The sequence below is a fragment of the Anolis sagrei genome, chromosome 1, assembly GCF_037176765.1.
Source record: "Anolis sagrei isolate rAnoSag1 chromosome 1, rAnoSag1.mat, whole genome shotgun sequence".
Classification (NCBI taxonomy): domain Eukaryota; kingdom Metazoa; phylum Chordata; class Lepidosauria; order Squamata; family Dactyloidae; genus Anolis; species Anolis sagrei.
The window spans coordinates 53,910,680-53,938,277 of NC_090021.1; the positions used below are offsets into that span (position 1 = coordinate 53,910,680).

Consider the following 27,598-nt stretch of genomic DNA (forward strand, 5'->3'; position numbering starts at 1 on the left):
AAGTCTCAAAAGTACTGCGATATAGAACAGAAATGTGGAAGAGAAAACCAAATTCTTAAACTGTGCAAAATGTTTCCAATCATGCAGAAGGATGTGAAGAACTGGACTCAGCTCAGGAACACATGGAAGTCACTGGTGAGGGCACTATTATCATTGATAAACCTAAAGCTGAGGTTCTGAGCTACACTGGTCTGGTGAGTGCATTACTAGCATTCTTGCATACAAGGGATCAAAGATCTTAGTCAGGATGGAAGAATATATATCTATCTATCTATCTCAGGTACTTTTAAAATCATTTCACTTTTAAATACTTTGGGCTTTATATTTTATCACAAAATGTTGAATTTTTATTCGTTTCTGTCAATGAAGGTGAAGGCCCATTAGAACATGTGAATCAGTTCCCTTAGGCCTTGAATTTAGGCTTCTTATACCTAGTTTGTTAATTTACCATCTCATTGGGGGTGACGTTGTCTGTCAGCATTCTCAGTCAATTTGTTTTGTTGTTATGAAACTTACCCAGGAAGGTTTCCTCCTTACAAAGATTAATGGATGAATTTTCCCTTTGAAGTTGCAAGTGGGTCCTTATGGCCAGAAGTCACTTTAAGCAACAGAGAGACGCAACAGGGAAGAAAAGACTGATAGGAGATGTCCATGGATTATTTGGGCATTCATTGATCAATAGGGAACTTAAGAGACTCCTGTCATGCTCCAGCTATTGATATGCTCTCTGGGGTTATTGTCTTCTGTATTTGACTTTGTAGGCAACAGCTGCTGCCACTATAATATAACAATAATAATACAACTTTATTTCTAGATTACACCTCTCTCCCAAAAGGGATTTATGGTGGTTTACAGCACAAAAATGGGCAAACATTCAATGCCTTACAAAGTAACAAACAACATCAGTAATAATACCAAATAATAAATAATAATAGCAATAAACTTACAATAAAAATTAAATGTTGAGATGGGGGATAAACCAATTAGACAATAAACTAGGGGCCTAATCACATTAGAGAAAAAATCCACTTAAAATCCGGTTTCTGCCTCCTGCAGAATTCTGGGGTTTGTAGTTTAGGGAGGAGCCTTGAACAGCTCCTCCTTAAAGTGGATTTTTTCTCTCTAGTGTGATGAAGTTACTATAACTTCATTATAGGATGTGTAAACACTAAACATATATCATTAAAAACAGACATGCTTTGCATATAAAATGGCTAACACAGGGGTTTATTAAAATGTATTACAGCCAATATTTAGTGCAAATGGGTTCACCAGTGTTCTGGTGAAATAGTATCTTAGTCCTCCTCCTCTGTTCATGTTTTTATTTCTACACTAGCTGTACTCGCCACTCATTGCGGTGGCCAACCTTCCTTCCCTCTTTCTCTCCTTCTTTCTTTCTCTCCTTCAATGTCTCCCTCTTTCCTTCCTTCCTTCCTTCCTTCCTTCCTTCCTTCCTTCCTTCCTTCCGTTTTCTTTCCTTCTCTCCTACCTTCCTTCTCTACTTCTTTCCTTCCTTTCCCTCCCTTTTTCTTTCCCTTTTACTTTCTCTTATTTCTTCCTTCTCTACCTATTCTTGGACTGCAACTCCCAGCAGTCCTCCTGGTCGATCTACCTAGCTACTATCTATCTCTGTCTAATCTATCTATCTTATCTATCTGGAGGATTACTGGGAGTTGCAGTCCAGGAATAGGAAATATGCATGAATTGGGATGCTCTCAAAGAAATCCAAGGAGAAGCAAGCTTGCAGCTTGGAAGTAGTGCATTTGGAGCATCCTCCCCTCATAAAGGGCCTAGTCTAGGGGATGCTGGGAACTGTCATTTTCAATATATTGTCATTGAGCTTTTTGGGGTTTTAAAGTCCTTTCCACTGTTTTTCGGGAGGGGGTTATGAGTAATGGTCACTCGTTGGTCTGTTAGGGGTGTAGTGTGTCCAAATTTCATGTCAATTCGTCCAGTAGTTTTTGAGTTATGTTAATCCCACAAATGAACATTACATTTTTATCTTACTTCTACTGTAAACTTCACTATAATAAGGAAGATGGGCAAATTTTGTTTCCTTTCTCTGTGAAGTCCTAGGATTTATATAAAGGGAAAGATTTCTTGAGAAACTTTATCTGTGTAAATGATTCTAAGAGGCTTGTCTGGGAGCATACCTTTCGACAAAGAAAATGCCAAGGAAACCTTTGCCTCTGCCCTGCCGCCAAGGCTTTTTGCTCAAAGCAATTCTTGACTGCTTTCCAGACATTTTGCAATGACTACTGGATCTCAGTGTGGGTCTCAGTGTGGGGTCTCTTGCAATAGTGGCCACCACTGACATGAACCTAGGAGCCTTTTCACATAAACTGTATTTATATTTTTATGAAAGTTATTAATATAAAATTTTATTTGTTTAAGGAATGCGAAAATAAAACTCCTGAACTTTACCAAAAACTACAAAAGCTAGAACAAGAGACTGAATTGCTCAGAGATATTAACAGAGGTCTACGGGAAGAAAATGTACTTCTAAAGGATAAATTGAAAGCATGCGAGCCAGAAGTTCAGCAGAGTAAGTACCTGGCATCATTATAAATTAAGATGCAAGCATTTACTTCTATTTTCTTCAACACCTTTTAACACCTAGTTTAGATGGGACATTCATTTTAATGTTATTATAGTGACCTACCTAAAACATATCAAACAAGTATGCAAATTGTTTGTTTTTGAAAAGTACTGCAAGTACTCCAAGATGTCCTCTAGACTTATAGGACTTTTTGCTTTATTAAAAATCAACAAAGCGATACTGTAAACGATATTTTTAACAGCTAACAGAAAATAACAATTGCAAACAAAAAAGTGTCTGTAGTCACAACAAAATAATAAGTACCTTCCCCATTTGTTTTGGTTGACTGCCTAAGCAAGACAAGGTTTACATTGGCAGTTAAGAGGCCTCAGTAGCACTGAGAAAAAAATATTGGGGGAGCTGCCAATGATAAAAGAAATATTAACAGTCTATACCTTTACATGACAGCCTTCCTGCCTTATATTGAAACAAACACCTCCCATAAAACCAAATCTAATTGTTTACCTTGTGGCACCTTACACCGAGATTGCCCCAAACCCAAGTCCTATTAAAGGAAAAATAAAATGTAACATGTGTATCTATGTGGTAATATACATGTTATTTTATATTTATACATTAATATGTGCCTATATTTATATTTTATATATTAATTATATGTGCCTATATTTATATATAGGTCCTCTGGTGGTGCAGTCAGTTAAACAGCTAAGCTGCTGAACTTGCTGGTAGTTCGAATCTGGGGAGCGGGGTGAGCTCCCACTGTTAGGTCCAGGTTCTGTCAACCTAGCAATTTGAAAACACACAAATGTGAGTAGATCAATAGGTACTGCTTCTGCAGGAAGGTAAAAGTGCTCCATGCAGTCACACTGGCTACATGACCTAGGAGGCGTCTATGGACAACGTCAGCTCTTTGCCTTAGAAATGGAGATGAGCACCACACCCTAGAGTCAGACATGACTAGACTTAATGTCAGGGGAAACCTTTACTTTTTAATATTTATATATACTAATATACCCGCACACATACACAAGGCAAACCCACAGGTTGCCACTCTAAGGAACACTAAACATTTTAGGATGTGGCAAGTTGAAACTGCTGCAGAATGAGCTGAAGACTGAGCATGTTTTACTGGCTACACAATGCTGAATACCTGTTGAGCAGGAAAAACCGAAACCTGTGCAATCAAAGTATCATCCAAGAAGACAAGAGCATCGCAAATAAAGACCACACTGCAAGAATTTCTGTCCTACTGCGATGAATGTAATAATGTCACAAATATGTTTCTAGAAACTAATCCTTAAACCATTACTATTTCAGGTAAAACCATAAAATCACCCACCAAAGCCCAAGCGACCAAGCCAACACCAACAGCACCAAAAGACTCTCGCCTGGTGTGTTATTCCCGAATAAGCTGTGACGCCGAATTCGCTAAAGCTCTTAAAGTCTTTTACCAGAATATGAATGTCATCAGAGGACAGTTCTTAAAAATAATGCAATACAGAGCTCCGGTATGTATTTTAAGGAAATTCAAAATGGAAGTGTTATTCTATTCTTGGGTTAACAAGATTCTGCTGAGTATATTTCTGCAGTGTAACCTGAAAATTGTTCTTAAGACTCAAAGCTTTCTTCACTTGTCCCATTTTATTACCACTGTAAATTCCATGCAATCATGTTCAAGTCTTCTTCAGATCTAGGAATCAACAAATGAGGAACCTTAAAACCTTTGCCCCTCACTTGAGTTATATTTCAGGCTATGAATGCCAGATGCAGGTTGTTTACCATGTTGCAGTTAATCAGATGTAGTTAATAGCCACTGTTATTCAGATAGGATGTTGCCCATCTGCTGCTGATATGTTGTTCTTGGTGTTTTTATATTATATTCTTGAATGTTGTATGAATGACACTATTTGTTCTTGTTTACATAAATCAATGCATTGCACAAACTGATAACACATATTTTATTTCCAGGAAGAAGACAACATTCAACTACTTCGACTTTTTGCAGAGAGGCAATCAAACATGTTAAAGGATTTTGGAGAACAACTTGAGTCAAGCATAAATAAATTGAAAAACGATGTTGCCTTAATAGTTAAAAAGAAACGAGAAAGGCTAGGTTACAGTAAGCCATGAAGCCACACTGCAGTATGCTGTCACTAAATAAATTGTAATGCTATAGTATACTAGTTATAGTAATTCTTAAACATATATTTATACATATTTTCCTAAGTTAGGATGTGACAGACCTGCAAGACCAGAACAACCTGAATGTGCATGCATCAGAAAATGCTGGCTACGTTGCAAATGTGTCGCAAGCATGGTTGGTGGGGACGAGGGACAGCGCCTTCTCTGTGGTAGCCCCCCGACTCTGGAACGCTTTCCCCAAGGACATCAGACAGGCCCCTACGTTGGCAGTCTTTAGGAAGAGCTTGAAGACTTGGCTATTCCGGTGTGCCTTTCCAGAATAGGAAACCCCAGCAATATGTCCCAGCACTTTACTAGAGACAAGACTGTCCGCACATTGTACTTACACAAAAATCCTTATATTTAAACTGTCATACTCAGCACTTTTAATCTGTACCCATTTACACTTGGCCCAGCCTTAGTTTTATTGTGCTATGGTGTACTGTTTTTACTGTTTACTGTTATTGCTTTAATATTTTGATTTGCTTTATGGTTTATGTGTATTGTTGTTTTATTGAGGCCTTGGCCTTTCTAAGCCGCATCGAGTCCTTCGGGAGATGTTAGCGGGGTACAAATAAAGTTAATAATAATAATAATAATAACTGCAGACATACAATTCCTTTTTTTAAAAAATGTTGTGCTTTTGTTTCCAGACTCTTAGTGAACTCATGTTGGATTCAAAATCTCTGTCCTTCACGTAACAGTCCCATTTATGCTTACTGATACACCCCATACATCTGAAAGATTCCTAAGGAGCTGAAAAGGAAAACTGGTTATTTGCTTTCGGCATTCACTAAAGAAAGGGCCCTTAGAATCTAGTATGCAATATAAAAATGGAAGTTCAGTGATAAGTGGTTACATTCCATCTTCAATTATATTCAGTTAACTGGGGCTGGCTACAGGAAGCAGACAACCCCACTGTTGAAGCAGCTCCACTAGCTGCCAGTCTGTTTCCAGGCACAATTCAAAGTGCTGGTTAAGACCTTTAAAGCCCAAATGGTTCAGATCCAGTCTACTTGGCTGACCGCACCCCCTTGTAAAAACCTGCCTGGGCCCTGAGATCTTCAGCAGAGGCCCTTCTCTCAGTCCCACCTCCATTCAAGCTCGGTTGATGTGAATGAGAGAGTGGGCCTTCCTTCTCAGTGGCTGCCCCTTGACCCTGGAATTCCCTGCTCAGGGAAGTCAGAATGGACCCCTCTCCCTGCTGTTCTTCTGGTGACAGGCTAAAACCTCCTTATTCAGCTTTTAAAGGTTTTTAAGATCAGTTTAGGAGGTGCTGTGGGGGTGGGATTGTGGGGAATATGAGTTTTAAAGGCCATTTTAGTGTATTTATTGTATTTTAATTTTGTTTTCCCCATACTGTTACTATGTCATTGCTTTTTAACTTTTGTATTGCACCTTTTAAACTTGTGTAGTGTAAAGTGTTGGCTGCCTTGAGTCCCCATCAGGGGAAAGGAGGGTATATATAGGGACGATACTACTACTATTTTTTCCCCATGTCAGGAGTGACTTGAGAAATGGCAAGTAACTTCTGGTGTGAGAGAATTGGCTATCTGCAAGGACGCTCAGATGTTTGATGTTTTACCATCTTTGTGGGAGGCTTCTCTCATGTCCCTGCATAGGAAGCTGGAGCTGACAGAGGAAGCTCAACCCACTCTCTCTGGATTCGAACCGCTGACCTCTCGGTGAGCAGTCCTGCCAGCACAAAGGTTTAACCAACTGTGCGACTGGGAGCTCCGTACTACTACTACTACTACTAATGATATATTACTTAACATAATGGACTGCAATATACATATCAGTATTACTAATTGGAACATTAGTACAGGGCTTCTTAAACTTTTTCAATGTGGCTTTTTTGCCCAGGAATTTTTTATGTGACCCTGAGGTATATAAGTATATAAAATATTTATTTATTTTAATGATTTATTTCATTTGTATACTGCTTTTCTCACCCATGGAGGGACTCGAAGCGGTTCACAACATAACCAATGGCAAAATTCAATGCCTCATATGTATAAAACATCATATATCAAATTGGCAACATATGACAATAGATTAAAACCACTACAACTATAAAACTCTAATAGAAATCACAAACGCAACATAAAACATTTAAACCTTGCATCAGTCCCGGGATGTCTTTATCTACTTCCTTATTTCCATATTTCTGTCATTCACCGAATACCTGCTTGAATAATTTTATTTTTTCAATAAATGAAATAGGCATACAAATAAAACTTCTTTCATATTAGATGGTTAAATCCATGGATATCAAGGACCAATTGCACAACAGCAGTAATATTTAGGGCATGCCTAACTTCCAAGTACATAAAAATCAAATCCTTTAAGTAAAATTCAGTGGTCCTCAGTATCACTGGGGTTTGGTTCCAGGGTCCATAGTGGATACCAAAAGCCATAGATGCTCAATTCCCATAATATACAAGCATATGGCAAAATGATATCCCTTGTATGAAATGGCAAAGTCAAGGTTTGAGAGAAAGATAGATGGTCCAGTCTGTGGATACAGAAGGCCCATAATCAGATTTCCTTCTTGCAAGGGCGTGCCAGTGGGATGAAGGAAGAACAGTAAATGCCTTGAGAAGCTGGCAAGGTTCCTTCTTCTCTTCCGCCATTATGTATTTATTTTGCCTTTCCTTATCCCTCTCCTCCTCCATTGCTTGGCTGCTTTATTTTGTCCTCCTCCACATGGCATGAACTAAGATGGGCATGGGCAAACTTTGGCCCTCCAGGTGTTTTGGACTTCAGCCCCCACAATTCCTAACAGCTAGTAGGCTGTTAGGAATTGTGAGAGTTGAAGTCCAAAACACTTGATGTGTCAAAGTTTGCCCACGCCTGAGTGAAGGGGAGCCCATTTGGGGTCAGGACCCACAGTTTAAGAAGCTCTGCTTTAGTACAGTGATCACCATGAATCACACAAAAGCCAAGGGAATTTGCAACCTCCTTTTATTGTATTGAACAACAATGGTAAGTAACAGCAGCTACATTTTTCTCTTACTCTTTAGTACTTTTTTCCCCCTGATGAGATCATCTCCACTGGAGTATCAGATATTCCTTTGCTACTGGCGTTCATGTTATAAAGCTAGAATTTTTTAAAAAAAATATCCTCCCTATTCCACATTTAATATAGGGAAAACATTGTTAAGTGAGTTGAGCTGATTGTGCCATACCCCATGAAACTTCCGTTAAGCACAATTAATTTGTCCCTTTAGCATCAACTAAACTTGATCTAACTTGATCTAGCATCAACTATTTGACTAAACTTGAATATGATTGTGTGGTCAATAGGACTTAATCCCAAGTAAAAGTTGACTGCAGTCTTACTTATCAGGAAGACAGGCTGACTTGTCTATGAAGGAACACTGGATAAAAGGGATCCTGGGTATAATACTCTGCTAACTATAGCGGGACAGAGTTCTGCCTGTGTGATTACATACTCCAAAAGTTTAATGCAAACTATAGGAATGCTTCAAGCAACCTTACTACTATGTATTACTCATCTTAAAAAGTGTCCTCTCCTATCTATAGATATTTGGTCAATTAAGGCACAGATTTTGCAGTATAATCACCAACAGATTACCAAATCCCAACAAAAAAGAGTGCTATATAGAACTACATTAAAAACCTGAAAAGATTATAGATTACCATAGTGAGAACTCACTTTCAACTGGAAATGATGTTGGATGAGTTTCATTTCCAGCTTTCCTAAACTAGCAGTATAGTTCTACCACTACTCATTATTACAGTATTTTTTCAACGTATGTGGTGTTAACATGTTCAGTATGTCCAGTTAAAATGTTCAGTAATTTTCAAACAATAGTATGGAACATGTAGTCATTAGAATGCAAATATTTTATTAAACTTAGCAACCCTTTAAAATGTTTGTTGTTGTTATTTTTGGTCTACAAGTAACTACACAAAGGTTTCCTGGTCATGCTGTCTCTTCAGAAGATTTTTCAGACTTCGGGCTTGCTAATAACAGAGAACTCAATCCCATGCTTGTTGAGTCTGTCAATCAGTTTTGTTTTGGAGAACAAAGCCCCAGGAGAATAGACGCCTCCTCTGTAAAGCAATCACATACCGATTTATTAGCATCCCAGAGATGTAAGCAGCACCACAATTTGGTTTATCACCATTTTTTTTCCAGGTAAAACCCAACAGTAGCAAATTTGTTGTGTAAATGAATTCAAGAAATGCAATACAGGCTTAATGATGGTATATAACTGAAGAGAGTGCCAGTCTATTTAGAAATTAAGGCCTCTGAATTCTATAGGAATGCCAGAAAAAAGACTGCAAACTGAAAAACAAATTGAGCTTGATAAGAAAGCTCCAGTAAAGACTTGAAGAATCAGTTAAATATGAGAGTTTAATTTCTCTGCCAAATACTTTGTAGTATTTACAAGTAGTATGTTTTCTGAGAAGCAGCCAGAAAGAACAGTTCCAATTATTAAATGTAATCTGATATGTGTTCTAAGGAGCTATAGCAGTGCTCCATAACATCAGCTCATAACATATGCTCAATGTAAATCTACTAAGTGGGAGAGAGGGAAGAGGTACAAATTTTAAATCACACAGGCAATTATCATGGATAGATGATGTATCTCTAGCCTTCTCTTAACTTTAAGGGAAATTAATCTCTTTGGAGCTAATTTTCATGCTGTGAGAGAATAATCCTGTAGGTTAAACCCCCACTCAACCCCACCCAATAATAAGAGATTTCACAGAAAATAATGAAGACTTACGTTTTAGGAAGAGAACTCTTGTCCTTCAGAAGTGCCACACCAGCCTGGACCATTGCGATGGGTGTAGCAACATAGCCAGCCTCTACAAAAGACAAGTGAAGCAAACAAAAGACAAGTCATCAAACTCTTATTACATTCATCTCTTCTTTTATAAACATGACTGGAAAATGAAACAAGAAGCCACAAAATATCTCTTTAAACATTGTTTAAATATTTGAAAAGATGTCATAAGGAAGAGGGAGCAGGCTTTCTGCTGCCCTGGAGACTAGGACTCGGAGCAATGGGTTCAAATGACAGGAAAGGAGATTCCACTTAAACATTAGGAAGAACTTTCTGTCCACGAGAGCTGTTCAGCAGTGGAATTCTCTGCCTCGGAGTGTGGTTGAAGCTCCCTTTTTAGGAAGCTTTTAAGCAGGCTGGATGGACATCTGTTGGGAGTAGTTTGTGCTTTTCCTGCATGGCAGAATGGGGTTGGTCTGGATGGCTGTTGTAGTCTCTTTCAAATCTGGATTCTATAAACTTTAGTTACTCCTTGCCCCTATTTACATCATGACTCCATGGAAGAAACTAGTTTCTGCCTGAATCCTGTGCAAGTGATTTCTTTGTTTTAATTCCTATAACCTAGTTCCAATCTGAACGTTTCCATGTCCTGTCGGACCTTGTAGCTATTATTCTCTATTTGTTCCTTTTCTCTAGGCCGGGCCCAACCTCACCAAAAACATCTCACTCTATTAATGAGTTTCCCTTTCTGGATTATTATATACCAATTATAAGTGTCACCTCCTTACTAAAACACTGAAAGCAGTTTAAAATTTACAGTAATAGCAAGATTGTAGGTATTAATGAATGAAGGTATCCCCCAATAAAAACTCTCCCAACACAAATACAATTTTCCTTCAATCTCTACATTTCTAGCATCATGGTAACTTAAAGCTTCAATTGAGCACTTAGAAAAATAATTTGGGCATCCAAAGAAAAGGGGCAGTTAACAAGGAAATGCAAACATAACAAAAGTGAGCATTTCTAAGTGTGAATAATTTTTAATGCCTTGCACTGTGCAAAGCTAGACATTTAAGGAATGAAAGAAATTTCATTAAAGGTGGTAGAATCCTAATATGGGAACTTAATGTCCACATTTAACCCTTACATAACCTCAAGCCTGTAGCTTAACCTGAGACATGACACATGGAAAGCCTGGAGAGTCACCTGGCTCTTGTGAAAGGGGACAAGAAAGCTTCATTCCACCAGTAGAGTTTTGTTTATATCTATTAAGATTATAGGTAACATTTGTATTTCATTCTGTTTTCCTGATTTTGGTTATTGCTTTCACCAAAAGTTAGCTGGTGGTGTACTTTGATTAAATTAGAGATCTCAATTGTGCAAAAATGTGTGTTTTTCTAAAACACTTTGGATAATTTTAGCATTAGATATAGAAGATGTCAGAGAATTAGCAAAAAGTTGGTATGACACAGGCTATATTCAGACAATCCTTTAATTTGTGGTTTGGAAGACAAGGCCCTTTTCTTCCTATTACTTTAATGTAATTATCTTGGGCAGAAACTGATGGGCAAATTGCTTGTGGGATACAGTCAACCCTCCAGATTTGTAGGATTCATTTTTACAGATCCAATAATTCAGGGATTTGATTAATATGCTCTGTCTATGAAACTCTGGGTCAACTCTTGCCATAGATTTGAGCTGGAGGATCTAGATTGGGTATGGGCAAACTTGGGCCCTCCAGGTGTTTTGGACTTCAACGCCCAGAATTCCTAACAGCCAGTAGGCTGTTAGGAATTGTGGAAGTTCAAAACAGAGTAGCTCTAGAGCAACTAGAGATTCCTAAAGTGATATTCTCACGTTAAAAAATCAGTTTTTTTTAATCTGTAGCTTTCCCACTTTTGTACATATTCTGCATCTCAAACCCTAGCAAATATGGAGGGCTAACTGAACTGAGCAAGACATAAGTTTCAAAACTGGAATTATTTTATAATGATGATCCTTATTGGAGTGAAAATTTCACCTCAATTTTCCTGCAGTGGGAGAAAAATGTTTCATTGAAATTCTGGACCTCTGTTGTGATTTCATGGAAAGATTATGAATTCCTGTTAACACATTTTAAAAGTGCATTTGCCTTCTCAGTCTAATGTCTAAGAGAAGCAGCTGATTACCAAATGAGATTGCCAAATGCTTTTAGCAGACGTACATTTTGCAACAAGCATGTTAAGCATTAAAAGTATTAAAGTATGCATAATTAAATCTGTTGGCATGGGTGGTCTACCTGGCCCCTTCACTCGAGTGCATATTTTAACATCCGGTTTTCCTTGCTGTGGATCTTTACCAGTACTGTATCCCTGGCCAAAAAATGTCATTTCAAAAGATGACCCTTCCATCTGTAGTTTTAAAAAAGAGAAAATAAAACAGTGTTAGCTCTCAATAACAGAACCATTTACATAAGGTCATAGCCCAATTCATGTACAATGTGTGGAAAAAGACATGTATGAAAAATAGTCCTTTCATTAAAAAAGCAAGCCCTAAATCACCCCTATTTTTCCTGACACAGTAGCTTATGTTTAACATGATTTCAAACATTTGTAGGAACACAGTGGGACTTCTAAGTCAAGGAACAAAGATTAATGTCTCATACACTGAAAGCTGAACAGGAAGGAGGGCAGTATAGAAATATTTTAAGGAAACCTTCCAGCACCAAAATGAGGTAGCAAAAATGGAGTAGAATTTACCACATAAAACAACATAGGTTAGAATCTTACATTTTTGTCTTCAACAATGTCCTCGAGCATCGAAATATTGGGTTGTTTTCACTTAATCTTTAAAAGGTTACTTATTGCTAGTCCTTTCAATGATTCTTTTTCAAACCTAGTCTGTAGAAACATTTCTCAGCAAGGAACTACATAAACAGGACAAGTCAAAGCTTTGGGCAACAACTTTTTTTCCTAGCCATAATGCATAAAGCAATTGTACATCGGCAGACATACAAGCTAGTGCACACATCTCAGGTAGATCCATATTTCATCAAGTATCATGTTCTTTGTGGATTATTCAGATGCATAAGGAATGAATACAATCTGAATACAACCAAATGGTATCTTAACAAACTGTGTTGTACTGATTACCTGTTTTTCTGTTGGTCCTTCTTTTGTAATATATCCTCCAGAAAAAAATTCAGGATACTGAAATAAGAAAATCCCCATTAATTTCAAAAAAGAAATATCAAGGCTATCAAAATTCAGAAATGTTCAAACCAAACCTACTTTTACTAGAAGTTTTCTCCCAAAGTTGAACTTCACAAGCATTAAAAATAGAAGGCCAGCAAACATCAGCTTAATGACATTTCCAATACCGCCAATGGTAGCGTAAGCAGCATATTGCACCTGAATAGATGGAAGAGTTCTTATCAGAAATCACAATTTAGTGTTTATTATATTTCTAAGACATTCTTGTATTTACAAAACTGTTCCAAGTATAAAAACAAAATATCAAAATATTTAAAATGGGAACAGTAACATCAGTAAATCAGTGGTTTGTGACTTAGTGACAGTCTTATATGAAAGTGCTGTCTGAAGCTGACAGTGAATGCCACAGAGATTTGATACACTAAAACACTACTTCATTTGATCTCCAAACAAACCACCTGTAAGGTCTTAAGATGAGCAAGTTGCTAAGGGAGAAGGCATACCCATAGACAATAAGATAGTATGTCAATACTTTGTACACTAACATAAAATCCTTACTCAAGCCTTATTTTCAAGTCACTCATGGGATTAAGTATTCTAGAGAGTGATCATTCACTGAGAAATAAGCCCTTCATGGGTAACATTAAACTTACTATACATGACCAAACAGCTCTGTAACAAACTAAATGAACAACGGAACCAGTCCACCACTAATACAAATTTAGTATCACTTATCCAGAATTATGGAATTCAAAATATTCCAAAATCCAAATTTGTCCAAATGGATGGCTGAGATTGTGATACCTTTGCTTTCTGATAGTTCACAAACTTTGTTTTATGCCTAAAATTATTTAAAATGGATGCGTATATAGTGTAAATGATTTTCACATTCAGACGGTTCCCATATTCTAGAAATATATATCTTTCCACATCTGTAGTTTGACTCTTGCAGATTTGATTATTCATTGATTTATTATCAAGATCTTCCAATGTAATTCTATAGAAAACATTCTATTGGAGATTGACCACAGAATTGAGCTGGAGGATCTAAGAGGTGTTCTCTCAGGTTAAAAAGTTTTCTTTATTCACATCTTTTCACTTTCTTGGGGGGGGGGGGGTGTCTTGTGCCCCTAACCCCAGTAAACATGGGGGACTGGACTGATGATTCCGATGTTCCAAAATCCAAAAAAATCCTAATTCCAAAACACTTTGAGTCCCAAGTATTTTAGATAACTCAGTGCACCATTGTGCTAGGAAGTGATAAGGGGTAATAATTTACTGCTTAAAAATAGATAAGTATGCTGTAAGTCGTGACATGAAGAATGCTCAATATGCAAATAAAAAAATTGTTATTATAGCACATTTAAGCTTGGGAATTTTAAAAAAAATGTTATGACACTGTTGCTGGTGCAATGCTGACAACCATGCAGTTGTATGATGTATTTGGTTTTGTTCACTGAAAAGAATGATACAAACATTTCCACAAATGGCAGGTCATTTGGGGGGGGGGGGGGGACTTCCTTGAGGTTTATAAACTAATGTCTGGTAAATTCCTATGCATCTGGCTTGAATGTCACTTTCTCCCAAAGAAAAACACATAGAATTGCAGTCTAAATCACATACGCACACACACACACACACAGAGATTTTATTGAAAACAGGAATGGCATAGTGCGGTCACAAGCATGCTAAGCCTGAAGCCTTTGTCTAGCATAGACAAAGAAGGCATTTTCCTCTTAAGTATGTGGTGCAACTTCTGGCCTTTCATAATTTTTGCTTGAGAAAAACATGATGGCAGCAGCAACTCTTTGTGTCGCCTTCCCATGATGTAAGAAAGCAGGAGGAGTCAGAACTTCTTTTAGATTACCAGGACAGACTATGCTTTTTCTCTTCCAGGCTTCTCAAAGAGAACCGCCCTTTGCCCAGGTAGCCTCCTGTGCCATCTGTTGTAGCTGCAACGGGCACCATTATCTCCTCAGCTAGTGAGGCCCCATTTTCAGGCTCTTGTTCTAGGTCCCAGCTCTTTTGGTGCTGCTCTCCTCCAGCTCCCAGACTGGCAGTGATGTTGCAGAGCTGTCCCAGTGCTGCTGCTACCAGCCCTCAGGTCTCCTTGGCCACCTGGGAACCAGAAGAGAGGAGCGTACTGCTGCCTAAAGAGGAACTGGAAGAGCAGTACGAGCACAAGACATCATCAGTCAAGGTGAGTACTGCAGCACCTACAGCAGCAAGAACGGACGAGACAGGAGGCAGGAAATGCATTCATACCAGGCTTTTATAAAACCCCAGGGCAGGAGACTAGTGGTGACAGCCATGAGCAGTGGGACCACATAAACATCACTAGTGATTTAGCATATATGGTTATTTAAAAGAATTAGCATGGTGGTGGCAGCCTTGTTTATTAAAAAATCACTCAGATTTTTAAAATCATTCAGGAAAGGTAGGAGTGTGTGCATTCCCTTTGTCACAATAGAATAATGTTTGTTTTATTAATGGTCATGTAAACTTACCGGAGTTTCTTCCTCTTGTGTATGCAAATAGCGCTGAGTCCGTTTTACCACTGAGACATCTGCTCCCATGAATGGAATGGAATACTGCTGGAGTTCGTTACAAAAAAACACTGCACCTCTGTGAGAAATAGAACCAAGAAAAGTAAAATTCAGCAAAATGTATTTGCAGCACATGTCAAGAACAAAGGAATCTTTTAAACAAAGGAGTCTTTACAGGCATAAATTCCAGCAACATGTTTCCTTTCAGGAAAAGCCTTGAAAACTGTTATTACATATTGAAGGCACTAAACTTCTATTCAGACATTTACTTACTTACTTACTTACTTACTATATGTATATACTGCCTTTCTCACCCTGGGGGGACTCAAGGTAATTTACAATGTATTAATGACAAAAAATCAATGGCAACATACAGTACACAAAGAAATCATAATAACTAATTACTACATAAAACTATGAACTTAAAATCAGTTAAAACCATTATACATAACACATACATAAAATTTCAACATTCAGGCAAAGCATAAAATCATCCTAGTATAAACATTAAAATCCCATGATCCAGAAATCATACACCATAGCTATTCTGAATTGTTATTGCACATGTTCCTTAATTATTCATTGGTTCCAGAGCTGAGGAGCCACCGCTGAGAAGGTCCTGAGAAGGAACTTGCAACAGAGGCGGGATCAGGAGCAGGGCCTCCCCAGATGATTTACAGGAAAAGGGATCCCACCTGATCATTAGGAAGAACTTCCTAACTGTGAGAGCTGTTCAGCAGGCTCCTTCTTTGGAGGCTTTTAAGCAGAGGCTGGATGGCCATCTGTCAGGGGTGCTTTCAATGTGATTTTCCTGCTTCTTAGCAGGGGGTTGGACTGAATGGCCCATGAGGTCTCTTCCAACTCTATGATTCTATGATCTTAACTTCCATAATAGTTCATAGAGGGAGATACGTTCAGACAGATAAGCTGGGCAGGAACTGTTTAGGGCTTTATAGGCTTAAGTCAGCACTTTGAATTGTGCTCGATAGCAGACTGGCAGTCAGTGGAGATGACGTATTGGGGGGTTGTGTGCTCCCTGTACGCTGCAACCCGGTTGCTGCCCATTGGACTACTTGAAGCTGTCAGAATATGGTGGTTTAAATGTAATGGAATATTGTAATATTGTGTCATGTAACAATGCAGTGTAAGAGTTAAATGCATAGAGCTGTGCTTGATTCCTAGAGCGTAACTTTATAGAGTGTTCCGGTGACATATTTAGATTCTATAGAAATCAAATAACCATGTGGTTCCAGCTTTCAGTGATGTATAGCTAGGTGGATAGACGTGTTTTGCTACTTCTGTAAATAGTTAGTAGTTTGTAGTTTTTGCATGAAAGTAAACCACTCCAGGCTTTGCAGTTGATCTGCAGTAGTATGGTGTGTTTATTTTCCTTGTGTTTCTGAGCAGCTGCTGGAGTGCTAAGAAGTATTGAGATAAGAGAGAGGTAATTTATCTCAATAAATCAACAGAAGCTTCCAAACAGTCTTCAAAGGAAACCTCATATAGAGCGTGTTGCACTTCAGTCCTGCCAGTGCAGTCAGTTTTGGGAAATGATGAGGGATGCAGTCAGAAACAATATCTAGAGGACCACAAACTCCACATCCCTATTTCAGGGTCCTTTTATTTTCCAACATTTGCATATTACAGAATGATTTTTGAGGATGTGGACAAGATCACTGGAGAAACTAGGGCAACCACATGCATCCTAGACCCCTGCCCATCCTGGCTGCTAAAGGAAGCCAGAGGGGGGTTGGCAGAGTGGTGAAGGTAGTGGTTAATACTTCCCTGCAGGAAGGCAAAATTCCAGCTAGCCTAAAAGAGGCTGTAGTAAAACTGCTGTTGAAAAACCATCACAACCCCACTCAGTTGAACAACTTTCGGCCAGTTTCCAATCTCCCCTTTATGGGCAAAGTCATGGAACGTGTGGTGGCCTCACAAGTGTTCTTGGAGGAAACTGATTGGATCCGGTGCAGTCTGGCTTTAGGCTGGGACATGGAACTGAAACATCCTTAGTCGTCTTAGTAGGGCATAGGGTTACAGCTGTGCTGGATGGGGTTCCTGCTTCTTGGCAGGGGGTTGGACTGGATGGTCCATGAGGTCTCCTCCAACCCTTTGATTCTATGATTCTATGCAGTAATCTATTATCAATGTAACAATACCACGGACCACCATGGCCAAGTCAGACTTCCCAAGGTACGTCCGCAAGTAATGCACAAATTTTAACTGTGCAAAAGCTCCCCTGGCCACCACTGAAACCTGGGGTTCAAGACTTAGCGATGAGTTCAGGATCACTCTCAAGATATGTAACCCCATCCAGCACAGCTGTAACCCTATGCCCTACTAAGACGACTAAGGATGTTTCAGTTCCATGTCCCAGCCTAAAACCAGACTGCACCGGATCCAATCAGTTTCCTCCAAGAACACTTGTGAGGCCACCACACGTTCCATGACTTTGCCCATAAAGGGGAGATTGGAAACTGGCTGAAAGTTGTTCAATTGAGTGGGGTTGTGATGGTTTTTTCAACAGCGGTTTTACTACAGCCTCTTTTAGGCTAGCTGGAATTTTGCCTTCCTGCAGGGAGGTATTAACCACTACCTTCACCACTCTGCCAACACCCCTCTGGCTTCCTTTAGCAGCCAGGATGGGCAGGGGTCTAGGATGCATGTGGTTGCCCTAGTTTCTCCAGTGATCTTGTCCACATCCTCAAAAATCATTCTGTAATATGCAAATGTTGGAAAATAAAAGGACCCTGAAATAGGGATGTGGAGTTTGTGGTCCTCTAGATATTGTTTCTGACTGCATCCCTCATCATTTCCCAAAACTGACTGCACTGGCAGGACTGAAGTGTGTTGCTATACAGTAACATCTAAATTGCTACTGTTTGGGGCTCCAAAATATACATGCAATCTTAATACCTCCTTTGAAGTTTTGCTCCAATCACTGGAATGGATTTATGTCCTATTTGGCGCCGAACTTTTTTCAGATTTTCTTGATCAGCAAGACCATATACTATGGATTTCCAGGTACCTTCATGAATAGAGCCACCCTGTCAAAGCATCGTGTTAATTCATACTTTTAATATATTCTTAATAATGTCAACGGATCTATAGGACTAGCTATCAAAGCTGCAAATAATCTTACTACAATTAAACATGCTAAATGTGAGTTATAAAACAGCTGAAACATATGTTCCCATTTCTGAACTTGGCCATACACTCACTTCATCTCCCCCTGCTCAACAACAACATAAAAGGGATTTGTTTTTCTACAAGTATTCACTTAATTTTAACTGTTCTGCAACCTTTTGAATATGCAGAACTGAACATGTTTTGCTGCAGTATATATCTTCCTAGTCTGATGTTACTGTTGAATTTATTTTTTTTTTGTTTCAAAATATTTTACCATTGAGATAAATATCAGCACTGTTTCTTTATGCAAGAGTTTCATTAACATTACAAATTTGGCACATGCACTCAGAAGAGCTACTGCAAGCCAATGTCAATTTTTGTCACCTCAAAAGCCATTCAAGAAAACTCACAGATTGCCATAGCAGCTAATTATTATCTTTAAAATTATTATCTTTAAAAAGGTCTCATTATATATGTCTGCATCAGGGATAGGAACTGTGTGGCTCTCTAGCTATTTTAACAATCCAATTCCCATAAGCCCTTGCCTGCATAGCCAATGGGGAGGAGTCTTAGAAATCACACAATTCATTCCTCTGGTATATGGAATAGGTGCTTAGCAAAGTAGATCAACTAACCTCTGGGCCAGATTTAACAGTCAGAAAACTTTCCACTGCTGTTAAGGTACCTTTAAAGAAAGAGATTTCATTATCATCTATGGTTATAAGGAACTGAACAAATTCCATTCAGACAGTCATATTGCCACAGGAAGTGTTTTCACAATAAAGATATATGCTAGTAATGCAATCCCAAACTTCTACTGAGAAGTAAGTCTTCACAGATTCAATGGAATTTATTTCTTTTAGGTGTATAGAAGATTGTAGCTTTGGCTGGAATCTTTTTTATGGAGCCTTGCCAAATCTGAAAGAGCTACAGCTGCCACTATATATCCCTCCCCATAAAAAGTCCCCTCTCACCCTTTGAAGTCTGTCAATTGATGGCCTTCATGCTTGTCTTAGGCTCAAAATGAGGCCTTCCCAATTGGAAAGAGACTGTAACTTACTTTTAATTTTGGAAAGCTTCCCTCAGATTGAAACAGTTTAGCCTACTCCCACTTTCCACCTTCATGCAGTGAAACTACCAAAATCCATCAGCACTAGCAAGGCCTGTAGCCAGGTATGTGTGTGTGTGTGTTAGAGGTTCAACCCCCCCCCCCCCATTTTTCAGGTTAAAAAAAAAACCTGGTTTACTCATGAATTTTAAGTGGTTAACCAAATCCCCATGCTAAGTCTATGAGATGCAAAAAATTAAGAGTCCCTCCAGAACTGCAAGTACTATCTCAAGCAAATATTGACAATTTATTCACACAGTCATTACTTGCAGCAATAGCCGATGTAGCGAAGCAACCAAGTTGGCGAAGCAACCAATAGCTGATGTAGCAACCAATAGCCGATGTAGCGAAGCAACCAAACCAGACTTGGTGGAGGTGGTTGACAGGGGCGGAGCTGAATGCTATTGAAGGCTGGTCCGCCCCCTACTGTGCTCTTTGCTTCAGCGTGAACCCCCCCCCCCCGAAATGTTCACACACAATCCCCCCCCCCCCGAAATTTTCAACCCTCCCCGAATTTTTTTTCTCGCTACGGCCCTGGCACTAGCAAAAGCAGGAGGCAAAGCCACTGTGTTACTTTGCTGAAACACCAGTTCCATCATGTTTCTTTTTCTGAACTGTTTCCACAATTGATAAGTCAACTTGTGTAGGTGCTAAACTCTTGATTACATAGAGATTCCCAAATGTATTACAAGCCATAAGTAGTACAATTTCCTTGAGAGGTATCAAAGTAGTAATAAAGCAAAATGGTCACCTTTCAAACTGTTTTTGGTATATAATACTCCCATATCTGCAGGAATAGAATCAAAACCACAGCTCCCAACAATATATGCTCCTTTTTCTGCAGCTTTGTCATTATAATTCAAATACATTCCTTCCAGAAACTGAAAGAGAAATATGAAAATGCTGTATTGAAAAATAGAACCTTCTCTGTCTCAATTATCAAGGCAATAATTTTCATACCTAGTATTGCTAGTACCACATTAATTAGGTCATGGCCCATACTGAAAGATTATTGTGTCCATCAAACATTCAAAGACAGCATGGCCCTATCTATGATTATGTTCAATAATGAGAGATAATGCTTACTGTGAAGATTTATTCTGGGATGGCAGGAGGAGTGATCCACCATGACTGGCTTAATCAGTGGGTCACCTGATGAGTTTGGTAGTACAATTGACCCAATTGTGGTGAATTACTCTTCCATGCCATCCTGAGAACAAACGTCCCATATTTATTTCTAGAATGGTAGAAAACCCTCCCATCTCTCTCTCTCTCACACACACACACAAATGAAAATAAAACATGAGCCAATGCTTCATAATGCTATTACTAACATCTTAGACTTTTCATAAGACGAAAGATAAAACGATTAAGTAGCATTAAACATTTCTCCAAATGATCATTATTTTTTGTACATATTTCTTCTCCCACAAAAAGCACCCACAGAAAAACTGAAGGTTGGGTGGAATGGTGAGGCTGATATTATTGAGGATGCAGCTCTTGTATGGAAAACCCACTCTATTCTATATCCAGCAAAAACCATAAAGAGTCTAATCTCATGGTAGTATTACTAAACATACAATTTTAAATAAATAGGCATTATTCTTGTATTATCATCAGATGAGCAGGAAGAAACATTATGCCAGACAGTTCATAACATGCTTTCATAGTTCCACATACCTGAGGTTCTCCGCTAATATCAATGCAGCTTGTACCATTCTCAACACAAGCTTTCACCACAGGTTCTCCAAAAAACCTGTACTATAAGAATGAATAAAATCCATCACTTATATTAAACAAAACTGCTTTAATAAATTCAGCAAACTACCACTTCTGCTTATATTTTAATCAGTTTTGAAATATGAATATATATGGGAAGTAGTACAAGTATTTAATAATAAATAATACTTGGGATTTAACCAAATTCTTTTAAAAAAATTAGCTGATTATGTGAATTTTAATCAATTAAGCTTAATCTCAGCTTCAGTCCATTAAACAGCAGAGTTGTCCTTTTAATGTACTCACTCAAAAAACTTTTTGGTTTAACTATTTTTTTAAAGTTTATGTTTTGAAATCTAAAACAACAAATAAACAGAAATGCTTTATCTTAGGATATAGTAATGCAAAGGCAAAAGGTCAGAAGGCACACAAGAAGAACAATATACTATGGAAACGTCATTTCTAAAAAGACTGCTGCAGCATAAAATTATTTTATCTTTTTTTTAACAGAGGAAAATACTTACTGGGCCTACACAGTTGAGAACAATAGCTGTTTGTTTAGCCATATTAGCAAGAGAGGATGGATCACTGACATCACACAGTATTATGCTAACTTCTGACTTCAGTTCTGTTTTTCCTGGAAATTCAGAAATGTAATGTCACAAAAGAACCCTGACACTATATAATAATTTGCCCAAACTACAGCTCCACCATCATTATCTTATTATACGAGAAAGAGAAGCAAATCAAGACTAATTTTCAATTCTTTAATGTAATTTCTATGACTAGTAAATTATTTACTTGGTACAAATTTCACCTCTTCTTGTTAATACATTTTTTGTACAAAAGAGGATTAGGAACTCTAAAAATTACACAGTACTGTTAAAACAAAAATATAGCATTGCAAACTTGGCAAACAAAGAAGCAGCAAATATTTATCTTTTTTTTGTTCTTGCAAGACAGTTTATACTCATAGCGTGAGAACTAAGACAAGCATTAAATCATTAATGAGAAGGCCTGAGGCTGTCCAGCAAATAAATATTGCAAGTCTCAATTAAAATTCAACAGCTGCAATCCAAACAAAAATAGTTAAGAGGGCTTAAACAAACTAGAATATGAATAGAAAAATGTGTGAAACTGCAGATATGCCAAGGTCAATTTCAGGATCTTTTATCCTAAATAACTACATATATAGAAATGGGGGGAGGGAGGTGGTTTAAGTGTTGGACTATGACTGGAGTCCAGGGTTCAATTTCATGCTCAACCACAAAACCCACTCTTAGATTCACTCTCTCAGCCTCAGATTTCAGGTTTGTCTCTAAATAAATTTGCATAGTTCAACCACGACTTGAACATCACTGCAACAAAATGATATAAGAATGTAGGCTGTTGGCATGCTGTTTATAACTATGACCATGCTAAGTAAGGATGATGGTGCCTTGAACACTTTATGGTCAAAAATCCGACCCCAAACAGCATTGCACAGATGTTAGCAGGCCTGCTCTGGATTCAACACTCATCTTTCACTGCTAAATCTGTGTTTCTCAGCTTCAGCTCCCTATATAAATATTGATGACTTTTACACACATCAGCAATTGTAATGCAGGGGACTCTTTGGTTCTTTAAATATTTGGGACGGCAATTTCCACAATCCCTTATGATCAAAAATGTTGTGTGGGGCGGATGGGAGTTTCATGCAAAAACATGGAACTCATCTGTACTGTAAAAGAACTGCACAGTATTACAAAACTACAAGAACGGATTCTCTCCTTCCTCAGTTATAAAGAATAGAAGCTAAATAAGATTCAACACCGCTTTGCAGCAAGTTCAATGTTTCCCAGCTTCATAAAAGCACAAAGAGTCTCAATCTGTACTAATTTTAAGGCAGCTTTGCAACATGCTGTCATTTTAAGCAAATGTCTAAGGTCACTGCTTGCAGGTGTCCCCGAAGCAGGAACAAGATACTGAATAATATAGATCACAGAACATAGAATTGGAAAAGATAACAAGGGGAAGCCGCCTACCATGCAGGATAAGTACAATTAATCATCTGCTCTGATCTAGGTAGTCATGATCTTTACCAAAAAAAAGCAACCATTGTTTATCTCATAAGCTTGCAGTTAATAAGAGTTTCTTTTTCAACCTATGGCAATGTGCTGAACAAGGAACCTGGGAGACCAGGGTTTGAATTCCTGCTCAGAGTGGAAACTCACTTGTGCTTTTGGACAAATCACAGTCTCAACCTCAAAGGGAAAAAAAATACAAACCAGCTCTGATCAAATCCTGTCTCAAAAAAGCTATGTGATAGGATCATGGTAAGTTTGAAATGGCTTGATGGCACACAAGAAGACCAAAATGCCTTATTCAAAGTAATATCACCAAGTATCTAGCAGAACACAAGTTATTCATTTCCTTAACTATGGAAGTAATCTGAGGGTTACCTATCTCATTGTATGCTGGGAAAATTCCCACTGCCACCATGGACATATTAGCTGAAACAGGAGTGTGAATGGTAAAAGCAGTCATTACAATCAAATGACTTGGGGTCGTTATAAATTAGATTTGGGCACCCTCTTCTCATATCCCCCTTCCTTCCCCAGAAGGGAACTCAGGATATTGAGGTCAATCCACCCAAGATGTGCTGAGATCAAAGCCACATGGCCCTCGGATAGCTTTCCATCTCCACTGTAATAGCACAAAAGGTGCAAGGCAAAATAGGTTGCTGTGAGTTTTCCGGGAATGTTCCAGAAGCAGTCTCTCCCGACGTTTCACCCACATCTACAGCAGGCATCCTCAGAGGTTGAGGAGTCTGTTGGAAACTAGGCAAGTGAGATTTATATATCTGTGGAATATCCAGGGTGGGAGAAAGAACTCTTGTCTGCTTGAGGCAAGTGTGAATGTTGCAACTGGCCACCTTGATTAGCATTTAATGGCCTTGCAGCTTGACAGCCTGGCTGGTTGCTGCCTGGGGAAGCCTTTGTTGGGAGCTGTTACCTGGCCCTGATTTATTCTTGTCTGGAATACCCTTGCTTTTTGAGTGTTGCTCTTTATTTACTGTTCTGATTTTAGAGTTCTTTTAATACTGGTAGCCAGATTTTGTTCAATTTCATGTTTTTCTTTCTTTCTGTTGAAATTGTCCACATGCTTGTGGATTTCAATGGCTTCGCTTTGTAGTCTGACATGGTAGTTGTTAGAGTGGACAAGAGTTCTTTCTCCCACTCTGGACATTCCACAGATATATAAACCTCACTTGCCTAGTTTCCAACAGACCCCTCAACCTCTAAGGATTCCTGTCATAGATGCGGGTGAAACATCAGGAGACAATGCTTCTGGAACATGGCCATTCAGCAACCCAGTGATTCTGGCCATGAAAGTCGTCGACATCACATTAAAAGAGGAAGACTTCAGCACTGCGGATCTGACCCACTTCTCAGGAAACACATCCACTGGGTGTCTTTGCCTGCTGATCAGACTGCACAAGCAACTCCTGCCCCCTTCTAAAGCTGGAATCTTAAGGTCCATCTAAATGCACCCCCAGTTAATTCACTATTGGAGGTTAAGGCCCCATCTACACTGCCATATAATACAGTTTGAAACTACATTATATGGTCAGCGTAGAGTCCTATAATGCAGTTTAACTTCATCGAACTGATCCACCTCAGAGTTTAAGATCATGGGGGGAGGCCCTGCTCTCAATCCCACCTCCCTCGTAAGTGTAATTGGCGGGGACGAGAGACAGGGCCTTCTCGGTGGCGCCCCCATCTGTGGAACACACTTCTCAGTGAAACTATGTTGGCTCCATGTCTCCTCTAGGAAAAAAGCTCAAATCATGGCTTTGGGACCAGGCATTCAGATAGCAAGATTAGCAGTAAGAATCACAATGATTCATGAGAATTGATAATGGACAGGCCTTGGACTGGGACTCTGGGTGCTGAAATGGATCTGGATATGGTTATACTGTTGTTAATAATGTTTTAATGGATATTTTAATGTTTTAACCGATGTTTAATTTGTGGTATATTGCTTTTGATTGTATGTGATGGCATCAAATTCTTGCTGGTTGTAAGCTGCCCTGAGTCCCCCCCCCCGGGGGGGGGGGAGAGGTTGAGAAGGATGGGATATAAATATTTGAAATAAATAATAATAACAACATCATGCTGGCTATGCTAATAATACTATGCATCAGAAGAAGAGGAGGAGGAGGAGGAGGAGGAGGAGGCGGAAGAGGAGAAGGAAGAGGAACTTGAACTATATTCTTATATCCTGCCACCATCTCCCTGAAGGGACTCAGGGTGGCTTACCTGGGAACCAGACCCAGTCAACAAATTTTATTTATTTATTTATTTGTTTATTATTTACTGCATTTGTATACTACCTTTCTCAGCCTGCAGGCGACTCAAGGTGGTTTACAGGCAACAATTCAATGCATGCAATATCAAAAATACAATTAAAAACATTAATACATAATATAAAACCACAACAAATCAATAAAACAAAAATCATCAGCATCTCCTTTTTTAAACATTGTCCAGTCCATCGTCTAGTCGTTTCATTTTCCTATGTTGGTTACTGTGCATTTGCAAATGCTTGCTCAAAAAGCCGCGTCTTGACTTTATCCCGAAATGTTAAAAGGGAGAGGGCTGGCCCCTTAGCCAGGATTTTGATTGGGGGGGGGGGCTAAGTTTGTTTCGGGGGGGGGGGGGCTGAGTCTGAGTGAAAGAGGGTCTGCCCTAGCAAACCTTTTGTATCGTTACCCCAATACCCCCATGCATATGGGATATATTGAGTATGGTGATCAGATCATGATATGAATAAACATAACAGTTTAAATAATGCACCAGTAAGGTCTTCTCGCGAACCACCATGAGAATTTCGGGGTAATATGGCTAAAGCACCCCCCCCCCCCCGCTACATGCCTGGGCCGATCTGATATCCCTAGGGAGGGCGTTCCATAGCCGAGGGGCCACCACTGAGAAGGCCCTGGCTCTCGTCCCCGGCAGACGTACTTATATGGCACAATAAAATACATTGCATCACAATAAATTAAAACAAAAATCATACAAGACATCATAAAAACATCAGCAACCAACAACCAGTAGCTGAGCACAAGGGGGCAGGGCAAGGGCTTGTGCAATACAAGGGGAAAAACCAGATAATTAAATGAGGGCTAGAAGGGACACGTCAATTGAGAAACCGATTAATCAAAGGAACACTGGATCATCTAATTTTCAGGTCTTTACGGAAGGTGAACTGGGTGGGCGCAAATCTAATCTCCCTGAGTCTGAATCTGCATTATATGGCAGTGCAGGTGGGGCCTACATCAGGACAGAGGCAAGCCACATCGACTCATCGGTTCCCGACCTTTGGACCTCCAGGTGTGTGGGGCTTCCACGGTTGGGAACAGCCGTCCACCGAATGAAGGCCTTGTGGTCATGCCCAGTGCAGTGCGGACTCTGAGGGGGAATGAATGCACCAGGGAGCAGAGAGCGCGGCTTACCCAGCTTGGCGGCCGCTTTCTCTAGCACGGCCTGCAGCTTCTCCCGGCTCCTGCCGGCCACGGCCCAGCGCAGCGAGCCGCGCGCCTCCTCCTCCTCGGCGGCCACTCTTGCCACCTCCTGGACCACGTACTGCCCGGTGAAGCCCGAGGCCCCGAAGACCACCATCTCGAAAGGCCGCCCCGTCGCCATGGCAACGCCAAAAAGGGACCCGTCCGCGCGCTGAGAAGAGGCAGGCCCGAGTCCCCGCGGCACTGCTGCGCAACGGCCCGAGCGCCTCAACGGCACTCGAGCGCGGGAGGGGCCAGGGGGCGGGGCCTGACCCCGCCTCGCGCCAGCCTCGGGCGGCCCACGTGACCCACAAGCCCCTCCCCCTCATTGTTGACAGGGCTCTCTCAGAGAAAGCGGCCCCTCGTGTTTCCTCAGGAGGCGAGGAGGGGCTCGAGGCCTCCTTGAAAGAGAGAAGCCATGTTTATATTACGGCATTGACAGGCTCGCTGTCCCTCCTTCCCTGAAGTGTTTGAGGCCAGGAGTGTTTTGACATTTGGGAGGAGAGATACATAATGGACGTGAGTGAGGCCCACCACAACACGCATGTATGTTTCGTATGCTTCTTGCATTCATTGTCCTGAAGGTAATTTTACACACGTTTTTGAAAATACGTAGTGTTGTGTCAAGTAACGTATGTCAAGTAATCTATATATATATAAATGCTCTGGGCATAATGAGTACCATAAAAACAAAAGAACCAATGAAGGAAATCACACCAAATTTGGTAACAAAACGTCTCTCAACACAAGGAGTGACCATCACTCAAAAAATTACGATTTTATCATTTGGGAGTTATTATTATTTATTATTTTATTATTATTATTAACTTTATTTGTACCCCGCTAGCATCTCCCG

At 39.6% G+C, this 27,598-nt stretch overlaps 2 protein-coding genes across 2 annotated transcripts in view; one reads left to right on the top strand and one right to left on the bottom strand.

Moving 5' to 3' along the window:
• The window catches only part of LOC132775960 (kinesin-like protein KIF28), a 37,160-nt gene extending 32,422 nt beyond the window's left edge, over positions 1 to 4,738 (top strand). The window contains exons 20-23 of the mRNA XM_067463821.1: positions 88 to 194; positions 2,395 to 2,545; positions 3,878 to 4,068; positions 4,529 to 4,738. Of these exons, the coding sequence (XP_067319922.1) occupies positions 88 to 194; positions 2,395 to 2,545; positions 3,878 to 4,068; positions 4,529 to 4,690 (611 nt within the window). The 3' untranslated portion in view covers positions 4,691 to 4,738. The remainder of the gene's footprint in view (positions 1 to 87; positions 195 to 2,394; positions 2,546 to 3,877; positions 4,069 to 4,528) is intronic.
• Positions 4,739 to 7,691: 2,953 nt separating this feature from the next.
• SCCPDH (saccharopine dehydrogenase (putative)) lies at positions 7,692 to 26,976 on the bottom strand. Its single transcript, XM_060753939.2, has 12 exons — positions 26,695 to 26,976; positions 21,722 to 21,834; positions 21,159 to 21,239; positions 20,230 to 20,359; positions 19,006 to 19,055; positions 18,158 to 18,288; positions 15,203 to 15,320; positions 12,774 to 12,893; positions 12,636 to 12,692; positions 11,783 to 11,894; positions 9,505 to 9,586; positions 7,692 to 8,824 (listed from the first exon to the last, which is right to left on the bottom strand). The coding sequence occupies exons 1-12, from the start codon at positions 26,882 to 26,884 to the stop codon at positions 8,719 to 8,721; spliced, it is 1,290 nt and encodes a 429-aa protein (XP_060609922.2). The 5' UTR covers positions 26,885 to 26,976; the 3' UTR covers positions 7,692 to 8,718.
• Between the last annotated feature and the right edge of the window lie 622 nt (positions 26,977 to 27,598).

Bases quoted from the DNA above. Each gene is read 5' to 3' on its own strand.
- SCCPDH (XM_060753939.2), bottom strand. From the start codon at position 26,884: ATGGCGACGGGGCGGCCTTTCGAGATGGTGGTCTTCGGGGCCTCGGGC. The intron at 20,360-21,158 runs GTATGTGGAACT...TTTCTCTTTCAG, and splicing joins ATATTAGCGGAGAACCTCAG to TTTCTGGAAGGAATGTATTT. The intron at 12,693-12,773 runs GTAGGTTTGGTT...TTCTTATTTCAG, and splicing joins GGAGAAAACTTCTAGTAAAA to TATCCTGAATTTTTTTCTGG.